The 16,887-nt window shown below is 36.4% G+C and overlaps 1 protein-coding gene across 8 annotated transcripts in view; it reads right to left on the bottom strand.

The window, feature by feature from the left end:
• LRRIQ1 (leucine rich repeats and IQ motif containing 1) overlaps positions 1-16,887 on the bottom strand; it is a 110,383-nt gene that overhangs the window by 73,256 nt on the left and 20,240 nt on the right. For all 8 annotated transcript variants that reach the window (XM_071799659.1, XM_071799665.1, XM_065846802.2 and 5 more), the window contains exons 13-15: positions 11,586-11,659; positions 11,192-11,285; positions 6,793-6,969 (exon numbers count right to left, since the gene is read on the bottom strand). In XM_071799659.1, the coding sequence (XP_071655760.1) occupies positions 6,793-6,969; positions 11,192-11,285; positions 11,586-11,659 (345 nt within the window). The remainder of the gene's footprint in view (positions 1-6,792; positions 6,970-11,191; positions 11,286-11,585; positions 11,660-16,887) is intronic.

The raw sequence follows: 16,887 nt of genomic DNA, 5'->3' as shown, positions 1-16,887 counted from the left end.
GAAATCCACAACTATACCCTTATTTTGTAGATTTTTTTAGTCTGCTCCCTGTGTATCAGTGGCTTTTCTTTTAGGCAATCAGATCAGCCTAAGTTTCAAGAAACTACAAAGGAAGCTGTAGTGACATCTCAGAGAATTATGAACAATGAAGTGGTTTGGTAACTGTATCTGAGGTTCTCCTGCAAAGCTGAAGCTCCAAAGAACAGACAACAAATATTAAGATGGGGTCTGAGTGCTATGTGGCAGTCTGCTTGGTGGTTCCCTTAGGTGAACAGGGATTTCAGACAGCTCTGGAGAAAATAACTATTCCATAGGCTTGGGGTAGAGCTATCCTATCAATGCACTGCAGCTTTCTCAGCGTCTCTCAAGGATGTAATTCTTGATACCAGAGACGTGGTCCTGAAGACCACTTATTTAAACCACAGAAAGGAAGCTGCTATAATGGAAAATAGGCAGGACTCATTTACTTCTTCAATGGAAAAAAATGCACACAAGGAAAGAGAGAAGACAAAATAAGAAATATGACTGTATTAAGACTTTTGATACCACAATATTTCCCTTTCAATAAATGTAAATTAGTTGTTTGCTTTTCAGACCTTTTTTGGTATTATAGCTCAAGGACTCAGGTCACTAACTTGTCTGCAATTACTTCTTGGTTAAGATACGACCAAGGTTTTAAGTATAAATTGGCATCCAGACAAAACAAGAAATGGGATTATCCTGACCAAAGCACCAATATCAATACCGCCTGGCTGCTTCATATGTAATTAAATGTAGATGAACATGGCAGTCTTGCTACAACAAAATTTCTATGGCTTCCAGCTTTGACCAGCCCATTCCCTCATGTTCAATGGCTACCAACAACTTTGTTTTGATCTTAACAAGCGAAAGTAACTTGTGCCATATGTTAATTTTAGCATAGCCATAGAGGATGCACTGCTTCTGCAGTGGGAGAAAGGGATAACAAGCCAGAAGAGGAAGGGATTGGTCTTCCATAGCAATGTATAAATGAGCTATAATAGTGGCCCTGATACTATCTAAAGATCAAAATATTACTTTCACAAACAAATGCTAAGAGCAGAAAGCTACCTCTCAACTTGTGTTAGGATTTCCCAGGGATTTTGAGGAAAGATAACAGCATTACAATCAGATTATATTCTATTTGGAAATTCAATTCAGGCATTTATTAATGACTGTTGCAACTTCAGTTCTAACGTCAGCCCACCAAGAGTACCCATCACTGTCTTCTTGGTAAATTTAGACCAAACCCTGCTGAGCTTCACGTGCAGTGTTTGGGGAGGGAAGAGTAGAGGGGAGGAGGAGCAAATCCCCACTGACACCACCTAGGAATTATAAGGACACATGCACAGACTGACTTAACGGATACAGAAAAGGACAACTTATTCACACTTAAAGGCCTTTCAGTGGAGTTTAAATCAGGCAAAATGTTGCCACTTAGCTTAAGGTGGCAGTGAAACCTTGCTTACAGAGCTGACACATTTTTTATAGAATTTTCTACTGAAAGCCAACGAATGCCAGGTTATTTAAAAAGCATCATTTTGTCAGAATGAGACAGTAAAAATTATATGGAAATGTCAGCAGAACAGACCTCTGAGAGGAAAAAGGGACAGTGAGAAAAACAGCCAGTTCTAATCAGCAAATTCTCCTGTCCATTGCTGCTGAGTCATAAATAATATTCTACCGCTTTGTGTGCTAGTTTGTGTCCTAGTTAAAATTTTGTGTAATGTCATGTTTTTCCCTTTGCAGTTCTACTGTGATTTTCATAATTCTGATACACTGAATATTCAAATAGTAAACTCCAGTTTTAAGTGAGCTTTTGTTTGTAATAGTATGATGAGATCTAATTTGTCTTTGGGGAAACTTCTAGAAGCATCATTACTGATGTTCAACTTGATGTTACGAAAGTCCCTTCCAAAGACATGAAAGAGGTCACTGTTTACATATTCTCTCCTGCAATGCCATTTACTAAATTCCTGTCATTTTCATTGCATTACATGTATAGTATTCATAAGTTCAAATCCCATTAGCCTGACACTTGCATATTTGATGATTGAAAGTAAATTACTGCAGCCAAGATGTCACATGGTTCTTTTATATGATTACTGACTACAAGACATCTAAAGATTATGTGACAGAAAGCATTTATTAGAATAGAGAAATGTAATTTTAAAATGTTTCACTCTTAAGCATGGCAAAAAAAAGTGAAGTTTCAGGCAGAAACAGCACAGACAATTTAATTGGGCAGCAGTAGTATATGAAACATGTATTAGGGAAGCAAGCAGTGATTACTTTTGGCAGCTTACATACTTGAGGTTGCACCTACAGGGGCTCATAACTTAGCAAGATGTGAAACAGACAGACATTTGGTCTGTTGTTGCCCTGTTCTTTAGCAACGTCACATTAACTCAGTCAAAGTATTGCAGTATGTACATATAACAGCTATACTGTTAAGGCTTACAGACAAACAAGTTGTTCAGAGTTCCTTTTATGAACTGCAGTCTTCAATGGTTTTCAAGTCATCCATAAATTGAACTTTTAAGTCAAAAATAAAACATACAAGGGCAGGCTTTAATAAACAAGAAATGAATTTCAAGACTTAATTTGACACAAGATGCTTCAACCATGTCAAAGTTACCAATTTAAAATATTACGAATTAATTCTCAAAACCTTACAAAACCAACAACTTTCTCTCTTCCCCCTGTGCAACTACATATTCAGGAAAGAAGAGAGGTTAACATAATTTCTTCTTCCTACTGTTGTTCTTCTCAAATATTTGCAAGATCTTTCAAACAAAACTTACACAGAAAAATTCCCACTTGAATGAACCTCAGGAGGTCTCCAGTCCAATCTCCTGCTTCAAAGCTGGGTTAGCTCTGAGATTACATCAGGTTGCTCAAAGCTTTATCCAGTCAGGTCTTGAAACAGGTCTGTTCTCCAACAACAGAGACTGCACAACCTCTCTGGGCAACCTGTTGCAATTCATCACTGTTAACAGTGAAATGTTTTTTCTTATGCCCAGTTGTACTGCGTCTGGCTAAGATGGCATGAATTCTCATTATAGCTGCCTGTATGGTGCTGTGGTTTAGATTTGTGACTGAAACTGTATTGATAAAACACTAATGTTTTGCTGAACAGTGCTTTGACAGAGTCAAGGCCTTCTTTATCCCACTTGGCAAGTAGGCTGGGAGTGGGCAGGAGGCTGAGAAGGGACATAGCAGAAACAGCTGGCCTGACCAAAAATGTATTCCACTCCATATAACATCATGCTCAGCAATAAAACTTGCAGGGAGAACTTTCCAAGGTAGACATTGCTCGGAAAATGGTTGGGCATCAGTCTGCTGGGGGGAGGTGGTTGCTTTGCATCACTTGGTTGCCTTTTTTATTTTCTTTCTCTTATTGTTTTTCTCGATCCATGGCTTTTCTTGCTTCTGGTCTTCTGGCTCTCCCATCCCGCTGGTAGAGGCAGTAGTGAGCAAGCAGCTGGTGGGTGCTTAGCTACTGGCTGTCATCAACCCACCACAACAGTCTGAACCTCTGTTATTTCAGCTTAGATCCTTGTTGTTCACCCTCCTGTCATTCCCCACTGCAAATAGACTGGTTCTGTCTTCTTGACCATGTCCTTGAATCCCCTGACCTTCTTAGGGGCCATACACCAAACTTGTTCCAGTTTATCAATGTCTTTCATGTACTGATGACCCAAAACATGTGGCACAGTATTGTAGATGTGAGCTAATAAAGGCTGAAGAGAGGGAAATAATAACTTCTCTCAACCTACTGGCTATGTTCCTGTAGATCCAGCCCAGGACGTTCTTAACCTTCTTTGATAACTGGGCATGCTGCTGGCTCACATTCAGTTTCTTACCTACACAGATCTAAAGGTCCTTTTCAGCAGAGACATTTCTCAGCCAGTCAGTCCCAGCCTGTATTGTTGCAAGAGGTCACTCCTTCCAAGGTAAAGAACTTTGCACTTGTCCTTGTTGAATTCACAAGGCTCCTGTTGGCCTGTCTCACCAGCTTGCCTAGGTCCTTCTGAATGGTAGCCCTGGCCTCAACCATGTAAAACAGTTCCTCCAAACTGTTGTCATCTGCAAGCGTGGTAAGTGTGAACTCCAGCTCCAGGTCTCTGATAAAGATGCTAGAAGGACAAGTGAGCCTCCAGAAAGTATCAGGAGCCATGGAATATTAATATTTAATAGATGGTCCGAGCCTCACTACCCAACAGATTTCTTACCTGTCTAGCTGTCCATTCATGCAGACCATGGTTAAATAAACCATTAAATGGTATGAATTTCACCTTCGTCTCCCACTTTTTACAATCTCGCAGTAATGTATATAAAAGTTAGGTCCTTAGAGTCTATCACAGCTCTCTCACAAGTCATATCCTAATCACAGGTTGACATTTTTTTTCTGCAAAGGATACTGATAAACCAGGTCTTGAATCTCAGACATAAGAAAATTTTCTCTACAATAAAGGAGGAGCGGTACTTTTTTTTTTTTTCTCTCCTTATTTCTTTTTAAGAAAAAGAAAGGAAAGAACACTATTTCAAAATGGTTAATAGATCAGAAAGTATCAGCTTCCCCACCTGCAAACCAGAAGCCAAAAATCACAGAACTGGAAAAGACATATCTTGAGGGTTTAATGGAGAAATATACGAGTTCTAGGAACCACCTAGACATTACATCTGTCAGAGAAAACTGCACTATATAATTTTTTTCCCAAACTACTTTCAGTCTAATTCTTAATATGAGCCTCTTTTCAAATAAATCTGTTTTGTGAGCTATGAAGATTTTATTACAGCTTAGTAACAGCCAATAATACACCAACGTAATAAGCTGTTAGGTAGTAAGACACCATGGATATACACGCCTACATGTAGATGCAAGCCAGCTAGATTCTGAAAAAAAAAAAAGTGGGTACATTTTCTGAACCAAGAAGTACAAAAGGAGAAGTTCAGGCTAAAGCATTGTCAAATGTCACACACTTCACCTGCTCTGGGATAATGTTCAGTACCTGGCAGGATCAAAGAAACTGCATTTCCAAACATCAGCAGGCAAGTTGTATATTAAAAGGATCACAAGGAGGGTAGACCACTACCAGAGAGTAGCGGCCAATGGCTCAATGTCTGGATGGACACCAGTGACAAGTAGTGTCCCTCAGGGGTCTGTATTGGGACCAGTACTATTTAATATCTTCATCAATGACATAGACAGTGGTATTGAGTTCACTCTCAGCAGGACACCAGGATGAGCGGTACAGTTGATATGCGTGAGGTATGGGTTGTCATCCAGAGGGACCTGGACAAGCTCAAGAAGTTGGCCCATGTGAACCTCATGAGGTTCAACAAGGCCAAGTGCAAGGTCCTGCACCTGGGTTTGGGCAACCCCCAGTATCAATGCAGGCTGGGAGATAAAGGAATTGAAAGCAGCTCTGAGGAGAAGGACTTTGGGGTACTGGTGGATGAGAAGCTCAACATAAGCCAGCAATGTGCGCTTGCAGGCCAGAAGGCCAACCATATCCTGGGCTGTATCAAAATAAGCTGAGAGAGGTAATTATTCTCTACTCCGCTCTGGTGAGACCCCACCTGGAGTACTGCATTCAGCTCTGGAGCCCTCAGAACAGGAATGACATGGACCTGTTGGAGAGGTTCCAGAGGAGAGCCATCAGGATGATAGGAGGGCTGAACACCTCTCTTATGAGGACAGGCTGAGAGAGTTGGGGTTTTTCAGCCTGGAGAAGAGAAGGCTCTGGGGAGACCTTGTTGCAGCCTTTCAGTACTTAATGAGGGCCTATAAGAAAGATGGGGACAGACTTTTTAGCAGGGCCCATTATGACAGGACAAGGGGTAATGGTTTTAAACTAAAGGAGTGGAGATGCAGACTAGACATGAGGAAGAAAGTTTTTACAATAAGGGTGGTAAAATAGTGGAAGAGGTTGCCCAGAGAGGTGGTAGGTGCCCCATCCCTGGACAGGGCTCTGAGCAACCTGATCTAGTTGACATTGTCCCTGCTCATTGCAGAAGGCTTGGACTAGATGAGCTCTGAAGGTCCCTTCCAACACAAACTATTCTCTGATTCTCTGATTCTATATTGTGACTCTGCTAGGAAATGAAAGGGGATTAAGAAAGAAGACATGCAGTATTACTAAGTGTGAAAATATGAGAAGATTGAGTTATTTAGATATTGCAAAGTCATGAAAAGATATCAGGTATAAATGATGAATTACCACTTGCAGTGTCTAAGCAGAAGCCACTGGAAAACTAACCATGGGAATAATGATAAAGGTAGTAAGTGTGACAAATCAAAGATCTGTAAACAGAGCCATCTGATCCACTACTTTATGAAAAAAAAAGAGGTTAAACCTTTTGCAGTCATTTAGAATGTGAATAATACAGACAAGGAAAAAAAATCCAGCAAAAAAAAAAAGACCATATTGCATCAATAGTCAAATTAGGTTTGATTAAACTAAAGCTGGAAATCATGTTAATATGATTATACCACTTTCAGCATTTAAGCTACTGATCCTGCATACCACTGTATTATGTTGTGTGTGTGAATTCATTCAAGTATCACTAACTGACAAAATTCAAGGCCCACGTGTTTTAATATTTCTGAAATACTCTTTGCATTGAAGTCAATGATTCTAATCTCTTTCTTAACATAATACATTTCCAGGCAAAAAACTAAGTAAAATTCATAAGATCCCAAGAACTACACTAACAATATATGAAAACATATTTCTTAATGCAATTTATATTCACATAAATACATACCCCAATTCAGCAGCCTTTTTTTTCAATAGAACATTTTCTTCAATTTGAACTTCACAAAGTTCCAGAAACGTTCTTGATTCTGATTCCTTGGTTCTTTCAGTTGTGGATAAAATGTGACAGTTTAAGATTTCACCATCAAGAAACCGTAAACTAGGAAGGACCTTACACAGAGAAGGCCTTAAAAAGAAAAAGTCATAATTATTTTAATGAAAAAATCCTGATGCTAAAACTCCCATTTTATTGTTGCAATCATATAACAAGACAGAACATGATGATAGTTCTCTAAGTATCTATATATATTTGATCTTACTCCATATGTTAATATATTAACTAAAACTTGATTCTTAATAAACCACAGAACTTAACAAGATTTCTTAATACTCTGTTGGTATAAAGACCACTGCTGAAATACTGGCTTCAGGGAGGTCAATTACAACATTCTTAGATCACTAGATCATTTTACCTAATTAAACAACAGGAAAATTTAACACACTTGTGCATAGGCACCTGTAATGAATTTGATGAGTAGGCAACACAGCAAACTAAGTCATAGAACTAAGATACAGCCCTGATTCTGTTGACACATTGAAAGGCTTACATTTAAAAACTGCACAGAATACTAAACAATGTCAATCTTACTCCCTTTACATTTGCATATACCACGCAGAGCAATATGATATTCAGTATGACTGAAAAAAATCCAGTTTTGAAATACTGGATTTGGGTCAGTGAAAGGGACAATAGTAGAGATGACATTTCCTTGCAATGAAAAGGACAGTTGGGGCCAGCAATGTAAGAAAATATTTGTATGAGAAACTTATCTACTGATTTAAAAAACAGTATCAATGGTCTCTCTTTTAGGTTATTGTGAAATATCACCTGGTACTTCAACCTTGTTTCACATATTTCTTATACCAGACCAAATTTATTGAATGTTTCAAAACTGCAAAATTATTTAAATCAATATATCAACATTCAATATTTTCATTAATTTAGTTTTATGTAACACTTCAGAACTCTTAAAAGAATACTTATTGTAGGCTCTAAGTCCCCTTACTATTAAAAAAAGATAATATGGTTTTCAAAATTTTAGAACTCCTACTCTTTTCTGTGAAGATAAAGGACTATTACTGAGCTCAGCCAATATACACTGATTTTTAAAACACAGAAAGTTTCTAAGACTGACTTAGAATTTTCCAAAATGTAGCTCAATAGAATAGTAGTTTTTGCAATTATAAAACTTTCCTCCTCTATTGCCTATTAGTGTAAGAATAACACTGTCTGAAATACATTTGGAATAAAACGATAGGTTTAGACAGAGTCTCTGAACACATAGAGAGAAATTACCAGAAGTGATGTTGAATAGGGATACATTAAAAAAATGCTATATCAAAATTGATTGATGCTGGAAGTATTGTGTCTTAGAGCTATGGGATCTCAACACTAGTTTTTCCAGCTGGGTTTCTCCTGGTGAAGGGCTGAGTCAATATTTCATTTAGTGAAAACTTCCTGGTGAATATTCTGTCACTTAAGAGGCTCTATTCATAATTACAGCATTGAAACGCATTCCCTTAGGAGTGCTCAGATTGATCCCAGGGTTTAATTTTTAAAAAGCAATTTCTTACTTCTTCACTTTTGTTGGTGTTATCGCTGGCTGGACATGAAAGTACAAAACTGATTGGGAAATTTTACAACTAATTCCTTTGTTGGTACCAGGGGGTTATGTAAAGTTCACTGGAACATATTGCCTGAAGTTATGGTCAATGTTGTATTCAGCAAATCCATATTTTATAGTATCCTATACTTTAAATCCTTTAGACAAATTAATCTCTTGTCTAATCATAAAAGCTCTATAGGGTCAAGCAATCTAAAGTGTCAGTTCTTATAGTTAAATTGGAATTCAGAAAGCTTTTCCCTTCTAGGTTATAAGTGACATAACAGTTAGTTCTGTAAAATAGGGGGAATTAAAACAATGCAAATGGAAATTTAAAATATAGTCACTGAATTTTATTCACAGAATTACCTGCAGGAACCATGAGAGTGCAAAGAAGTCTGTTAATTAAAATGAAAACAACAACAAAAACAACCAAGAATGTATTTGTACAGCTATCTTTTAAACTACTCAAACATTTCCAACTAAAAGTTTCAAATATTTTTTTTTCTTCTGCTGGAATACTAATCAGAAATTGGTACAAAAATCATCTAATGGAAGACATACATGTAAACGTGGGTTTGTTTTTATTTCTTTCTCTTAACCCAAAACATGCTCCAAAACACATACATCCCAACCTCTGCCGTTGTTATATTAGGCAATCTAATATAGCAAATGTGAACACAATTTATCTAAACACATTCTTGTGTAGCATTGCAGTGAAAAGCCCCACCTTTAACTGACATTAAATTATACAAGGAACAATTTTGGTGATTCTTCAAAATTCTTTCGATTGTTACAGAAATAAACAGCAAAGTAAATATTTGTAAAAGTCATCCTTATATACTAATATTTACAAAGATGTAATTAGAACACCTGGAAAGCAGCAATGGTAGAGCACTTATACACACTGGTACTAGGAACATATTTCTGTGGTTTAAAAATAAATTGTTCAGCAGTGGCAAATTAAGAAAAGTTTCTGATCACGTATGGGCTAAAAAATAATAATTTTATAAAGTACAGTTTTTCATAGCACTTTCAGTAGAAATGGCCTGAAAACTGTTTCAAATTGCTAAGCTTAAAAAAAATATTTTTCTAGCAAAAAAGTCTTAGTAATCTGTTTTAATTACATCCAAAATGGAAGTCCAACTGTTTTGTCTCATTTCATTTCCTCAGAAATGTTATTATGTCAACACTTTCCTAGATAAATACTTTATTTCCTTAGCTGAAAGAATTGTTATTGATTTAAATTCTTATTGATTAAATGCTTCTTTGTATACTTAATGGAATTATAGTCAGAGCTCACTAAAAGACACCCTACCATTTCAACACATGTATTCTGAATCGCATTTCCAACCTGTCATTCTGTTCTTGAAGGCCTGTAGACTAGAAAGTATTAATTCTAAGGAAGATGAAAGAACACTTCATGTTAAATTAATGGTACTACTATACTTTTGCTGAGCAATTAGCTAAGACAGCTTTAAGTCTTGATGGCATTGGCCCATGTACTGGGTTTCAGACCACAGAAATCTCCAGAAACCAGAAGACATCTACTAAAATACAAAAAAAAAAAAAAAAATCTCCAAAAAACATATCCATGTACAATTTTATTAATATGGCTTACAAATACAATCCTATCACAACTATTCATTTCAGGGATTCTGATGGCTGCATCTCATTTAATGTGTCAAGTTTCCTTTCTACCCTATCCAGTTTTTATATATACACATGTAATAGTCTCTAGGACCAGCTCTTCAATTTTATTTTAGATTATTATTTCAGTGTTATACATCACTGGAGGGCAAAGAACAGCATTGTTTTTACATCTGTGTATCTTTCATAAATGTAAGAGCTATCAATTTTTGATGTAAAGATAAGCAATTCTCAGAACAAGCTAAAAGTCTAAGCTTCAATTACTAAGGAAAAATCAACCATTCTTTCCAACTTTTTCTTCTAATTTTTTTCTTCCTTAAAAGATGCTAAGCCCAGGATTCCTCAATACGTTTATTATAGACACCACCCTTTCTCTAGCTATGTGCAATGTAAACCTATGACAGCAGCAGTTAAGCAGTGAATGGACAGGAGTAAATAAGTTTTAAAAAAAAAAAAAGAATAGCAAAGCAGAAAGAGAAACACTCCAAGAAGTTATGTGATAGGCAGTCAGAAACTGATGGTTCTGAGAAGGGCAGGTAAGCAGTGTAAGAACATTCATAATCAGAGCAGAAATAAAGGTTTTAAACAGTGCAGATAAAAGAGAAGGAGAAAAAGGTTGAGAGGGTGGTCTTACTTGTGCAAAACTCTTAGTGACATGCAAAATACGGTCATAACGGTCAGTCAAAACCTCAGTCAGAAAGTTAAAGTTACCAAAGGTGGTAAATTTGTCAGTAAAGGGAGAAAACAGATTCATGTGGAAAATGATGTTGTGATCATTGTACAAAGAAGCAGTTACAAATAAGCAGCACAAAGCAAGCCTATATCATTCCTGTAATTTTTGCACAAGATTTTTGTTTAAATGAAACTACAAACTGGAATTCTCAGAAAATAGAGACCACATAATTGAATTTTGTTATTTTGATATAATCATCTTCCAATTTGTGGTAGTGCTCATACTTACCTAATTTCTGCTATATAGCTAATGTATGTACATCAAGTTTTTGGCTGACTTTGACTGATGAGCAAGATGTGTATACATCAAGTTTTTAGCTGATTTTGATTTTTTTTAGTCAGCAAATTAATTTATTTTCTTACCTCCAATTCCTTTCTTGGAGAAGAGGATTTCCATTGACTGACAACTCCCTTAGTTTATGGCAGCCACTTAACCATGCAATAACACCTTTAAGGTCTGTATTGTAGTAGGAAAGAAAATTAAATATAAATTTGAATGCAGAACCATATTATTTCTCATAAAATCTTACACCAAAGTAAAATGTACCAAAATCATGAAGTACTACAAGCAATTCTACTACCTATACATGCACTATAGTTATAATTAGTATCTATAACACCCACATTTGGAAAATATTTAAGTTTTCTCTGTAAGTGTCTCCTATAAATAAATGGGAACAATCAAAATCAAGTAAGTTAAAATTTAATGAAGAAGTATTTGTTTGGATGAGGGTTTATGTATTTTTATACAACTCACCTGACAAGCAGTTATTTTTGATATCCAGCTTTTCCAAAGATACAAATGAATTTAATGGCACAAGCTCAGTTAATCTAAGAGCAAAACATAAAGGTTTTCTTTTAATTACATAAAACAGCAGTTCATAAACAGTAAGGCACTAGAATCTTTTACAGGTATGACAATTTCGTTATTTACATAAGAAAATACTCATTTAGCTATCCAAGGTGCTAGAACTAATTACTGAAATTTTAACTTGAAAGTAAGTCTTCTCAGTAGCTCAAGTTTTAGTATTTACTCATTAATGTTTTGTTTTATCTGGTAAATACTTCATTCTGTTTCTTGCATTTCGTGCTGAGGCTCTGAAGTCTTGTAAAATTTACACAACTCAAGCAGCTTTTCTTTAGACACCATATGTAGAATGAAACTAACAGAAGACCCTGATTTTGGAGAAGAAATAAAACTTGTTTTTCCTCTTTCCTCTTCATTTCTCATTGCTCAAACTTCTTGTCAGTTTGTTTCTCTTCTCCTCTCAGCACGTTACTTTCCTAGATCCTAAAACTAACATAATCACAGTTGTATTTCTTAACAGGTCAAGGCTGCGCTGTCCTGCAATATATTCAGTGCTTCCTCTGTCTTGCTGCTTCTGAGAGACAGTGTTGAATAGGCGTCTATTATAGAGATAGTTATGGAAATGCTCTGCTTGCATATCAGAGCTTTTCTTGTGCAATGAAGCAGGAAAGCAGCAATAAAGCCATGACAAAATTCTTATTTGTAGTCTTGAAGAGGAAATATAAGGGAACAGCGCTGACATTCATTTGTACAAAGGTTTTTGGACTATAAGAAGTATATTATCACCACTATTAAAATGTTAGTATGCAGTGTTATTCAAGTTTCTTTACTTACAAGCTTGCCTTAGTGCAACTAAGAATGAATGTTGGATGGTTTGGTCAGCTGTCAGGCTATTTCAAAATATTACTTTTTCAGATTGTTTTATGTTAAATATGAAAGAGGGAGGAAAAATTAAAGATAAAAATAGTCTTCAACTAAAATTAAAGTGTTTCTGTACAAGCACATACTAAAGCAACTATACCTTTTGTAAAAAGTAATCCATGGGTAGGTAACTTGTTTCATCCCTGTAAGGACAAGGCCTAAGCACAATAAGAGAATAGTAGCACCAATGGAATTGTGTGTGGTCATTTTGTGACTGCTAATTTTCATGGAAAGCAGCATTTTCTGAGGGTTATAGTGCCTTTCAAAGCTATACATCAGAATTCTTATGGCCAGAAACATGACTACGCAAAAAACCAACACCCACCCACTCCATAAATTTACAACTGGTCAGAGACAAAAATGCTTACTTGTTGCTATAATGTATGACTTTGTTATGTTTCCAGCACTGGTATTACAACTGAAAGACAGAGCTGGATTTAAGTCTGGTACCCAAATTCTGGACCAAATGTTGGTTGCAGAATCTTTAATCTTGTTGAAAGTTTGACCACATGCAAAACAGAAAAAAAACACCACCGCCACCAATAAAACAAACAAAAAAACAACCAAACAAAAAAAACCCAAACCAAACAAACAAACAAAAAAAAAAAAACAACAAACCACACCACATTTCCATGTTCATTTGACAAGTATTTCTGTATGTCAACATAACATTCTAATAGTAAATTCAGATAAATGGATCATAGAATGGTTTGGGTTGGAAAGGACCTTAAAGACCATCTAGTTCCAACCCCTCTGCCACAGGCAGGGACACCTTCCACTAGCCCAGGTTCTCAAAACCCTGTCCAGCCTGGCCTTGAACACTTCCAGGAATGGGGCATCCACAGCTTGGCAACCCGTTCCAGTGCTTCACCATCTTCATGGTAAAGAATTTCTTCCTCATATCTAATCTAAATCTACCCTCTTTCAGTTCAAAGTCATTACCCCCTGTCCTCTTGTAAGAAGTCCCTCTCCAGCTGTCTTGTAGGTCCACTTTAGGTAACGGAAAGTTGCTATAAGGTGTCCCCTGAGCATTCTCTTCTCCAGGCTGAACAGCCCCAACTTTCTCAGCCTGTCTTCACAGGAGAGGAGCTCCAGCCCTCTGATCATCTTCATGGCCCTTCTCTGGACTCACTCCAACAGGTCCATGTCTTTCTTATGCTGGGGGCCCTAGAACTGAATGCAGTACTCAGGTAGGATCTCAAAAGAGTGGAGTAGAGAGGGTCAATCACCTCCCTTGACCTACTGGCCAAGCTTTTTTGATGTATCCCAGGATACGGCTTTCTTCCTGGACTGCAAGCGCACATTGCTGGGTCATGTTGATCTTCTTATCAATCAATACCCACAAGTCCTTCTCCACAGGACTGTTCTCAATCCATTCTCCACCCAGACCATATTTGTGCTTGAGACTGTCCTGACCCAGGTGCAGGACTCTACACTTGACCTCGTTGAACTTCATGAGGTTCACATGGGCCCTCCTTTTGAGGCAGTCAAGGTCCCCCTGGATGGTATCCCTTCCCTTCAGTGTGCTGACCACACCACACATGTTGGTGTTGTCGGCCAACTTGCTGAGGGTGCACTCCATCCCACTGTCCATGTCTCTGACAAAGATGTTAAACAGTACCAGCCCAATACTGACCCCTGAGGAGCACCACTTGTCACTGATCTCCACATGGACATCAAGCCATAGATTGGAACTCTTTGAATGTGACCATCCAGCCAATTTCTTACCCATTAAGTGGTCCAGCCATCAAAGCCATGTCTCTCCAATTTAGAGACAAGGATATCATGTCAAATGGTTCGCACAAGTCGAGGTATAAAGTAAATTGAGCTTGTGTCACTATACCTCCATTTCTTTCACAAGTCATATAGTAAAGTTGTTCTGGTTCTAGTCCTATATAATTCTATTACCTCCCTTGCAGTTTTCCATGGACCCCAAAAAAATATGAAGAAGTATTAAATCTAAAATGGATTAAGCCCTGCATGTAGATCTGCACATAGTACTACAAATATCAGCATTTTAGGTTTTCCTGGCCAGTCACAGTACATAAATATATTTCATATTTGTAACAAATATTATCATAGATATTAGTGGCTAACAGTATGACTGCAAAGACTTAAAATCCATGATTCAGATTATAGATTCACATATTCAGAAATATCCAAGAAAATAAATGTTGTACTTTGCATAACAGATGAAAGATAATGCAGTTGTCTAGATCTTTATCAGTATATGCTGTGGTGAATTAGAAATTGTCTACAGGAATATTCTTGTCTGCTGTTGGCATTATGAGAGTTAAAATGTTTCCCCGTCATTCTATAGCTTTCTTTTTACTGACATTCTTTGTTAATTTTTTTCCTAAGAAAATTCAAACCAGAAAAACAAAGGACATTACTGAAAACTTAATACTACTTGACCTTGTCACATTAGCCCTGGGCATAAGAGAGATATAAATTACAAAGAAGACACAAAAGTAAAAGATATTCACAAAAAAGCAAGCTATAGCTTCCTCTTTCTGTTCCCATTTAAAGCTGTAGCAGAACAAGACACAGATAATCACAGAAACTCTGTGTCAGAAAACAAGATTTAAGAGACTAGAATAGTTGCAAGTATGCATCAGAGAAAATTAAGAGTGCTTTTCCAAACGTGAACAGCAGTTACTGCTCAGGACAGTCCAAATCCTGCTGGGCATCTGCTTTTCTCCAGAAAAATAATCACTGATGTTAATGAAAGGTTAGTAAAATAACTCAGAGGAGGGTAAAATACTTGAAAATAAATTTATATTAATCTACATCTTTAAGTGATACCTATATTTCTTTTTCCTTCTTTAAACATAAAAAATATGTTAGTTTGCAACATCCACCATGTTTCTAAGTAGTAATTAAATATAATGTAGGAAATCTGTCAGTCACTTGTCTCTTGATTACTCTATTAGGCAGTACTTCAACAGTATTGTCCATGGTGCCACATACTTATAGATAAACTTATCACCGGCAAGGAATTACTGGAAGCAATCAAAAAGTCTAAACTGGTAAGGATGGGGAAACCCACTATACATAAGCATAGCTTTTTCACGACCAACTTATTTTAACATCCAATGACATTTAGATTTAATATGATATGGTCAAATTCTCAAAATGTGATGGCTTGCAGTGACTGTGAGTTCAGCTCTCATATCTGACAAATTTAGTTAAAACCACAGATATCATATACATACATGTAAGTAGGGAGGACAATACGTTCTACAAAAGAATTGATTTTTAGCATTTCTATTATAAGCCTTTTAGGAATAGTATGCATCTAGTTGCAAAAACATGGGAGGATCATGTTCATAAAGAATTTGACTCTGGCCAAAGTAGTTTCCCCCCAAAAAAATAATTTTTGCAGATGATTGCGTTTATTTTAAATATTAAATTTTTATCTACCACACTTAGGATATCTTAATGAAAAACAAGAGATAGCAAAACAAGAACTTTGCCATTAATGCCATATTAAACCAGAAATTTTAAAAGGGATATATTTGTCTATTTTGAAGTTGCAAAAAAAAAAAAAAACTAACGGCTGCCTGAACAACAGATTGATTTAGTGTCTCATTGTAAAACTTTAAATGAAAAAGACATTAACAAGTAAATTACATAGTGAAATCAGATTACATGTAAATATAAATACCACACAAACTCTTAACACAGATTAATTATGTATTAATTTTAGTCCCAGGGGCAAGATTTTTTCTCTCCACGTAAATCTTTATCCAAAATAGAAGAAAAAAGAAAATGTGCCTTTTTTTTTTTTTAAACTAAATTAACAGTTGTGTTGTCCATTTGCTATAAAACAGAGCACAGATCTTCATAGTCCCAGTTCTGCAGTAACCAAGTCAAGAGGATATTCATCATTGGCTTGGGTCAATTGCACATTGACCAAGTGTAGCTTTGTATGTGAAAGCCACAATAAAACACTTAATAAAAGCAGTAGTGGTGAAATAGCTGTCATTTTTATACTGAAGGAGTTAATCACTACGTGTTATATTATAAGTCATTGTTGCTAGACTGTAGCTTTTAAAAAAAATAATTTTTTGAGTTTTATCTCCAGCAATTTCTGGTTTATGACACAGACAAAGCATGTCAGAAATAAAAATCCCCCTGTGAAATTGTGTAAGAATTTTCTTTTCACAGTACTTCACTTTTAGAAAGAACACAGGTTCACAGCATTACCATTATATGGGCTTCCTGCAATCAGTAAAAAGGAAATGGCACTCAGTGCACACTTGAAAAAAATTCACAAAATTGCACTAGCTGTAGGATAAAAGTAAAGAAACAGCTTTTCTTTCAACAG

This window comes from Patagioenas fasciata, chromosome 1 (genome assembly GCF_037038585.1).
Source record: "Patagioenas fasciata isolate bPatFas1 chromosome 1, bPatFas1.hap1, whole genome shotgun sequence".
Taxonomy (NCBI): Eukaryota; Metazoa; Chordata; class Aves; order Columbiformes; family Columbidae; genus Patagioenas; species Patagioenas fasciata.
Note: the sequence above shows the minus strand (reverse complement) of the source record. Positions and strands in the feature narration are given on the sequence as shown.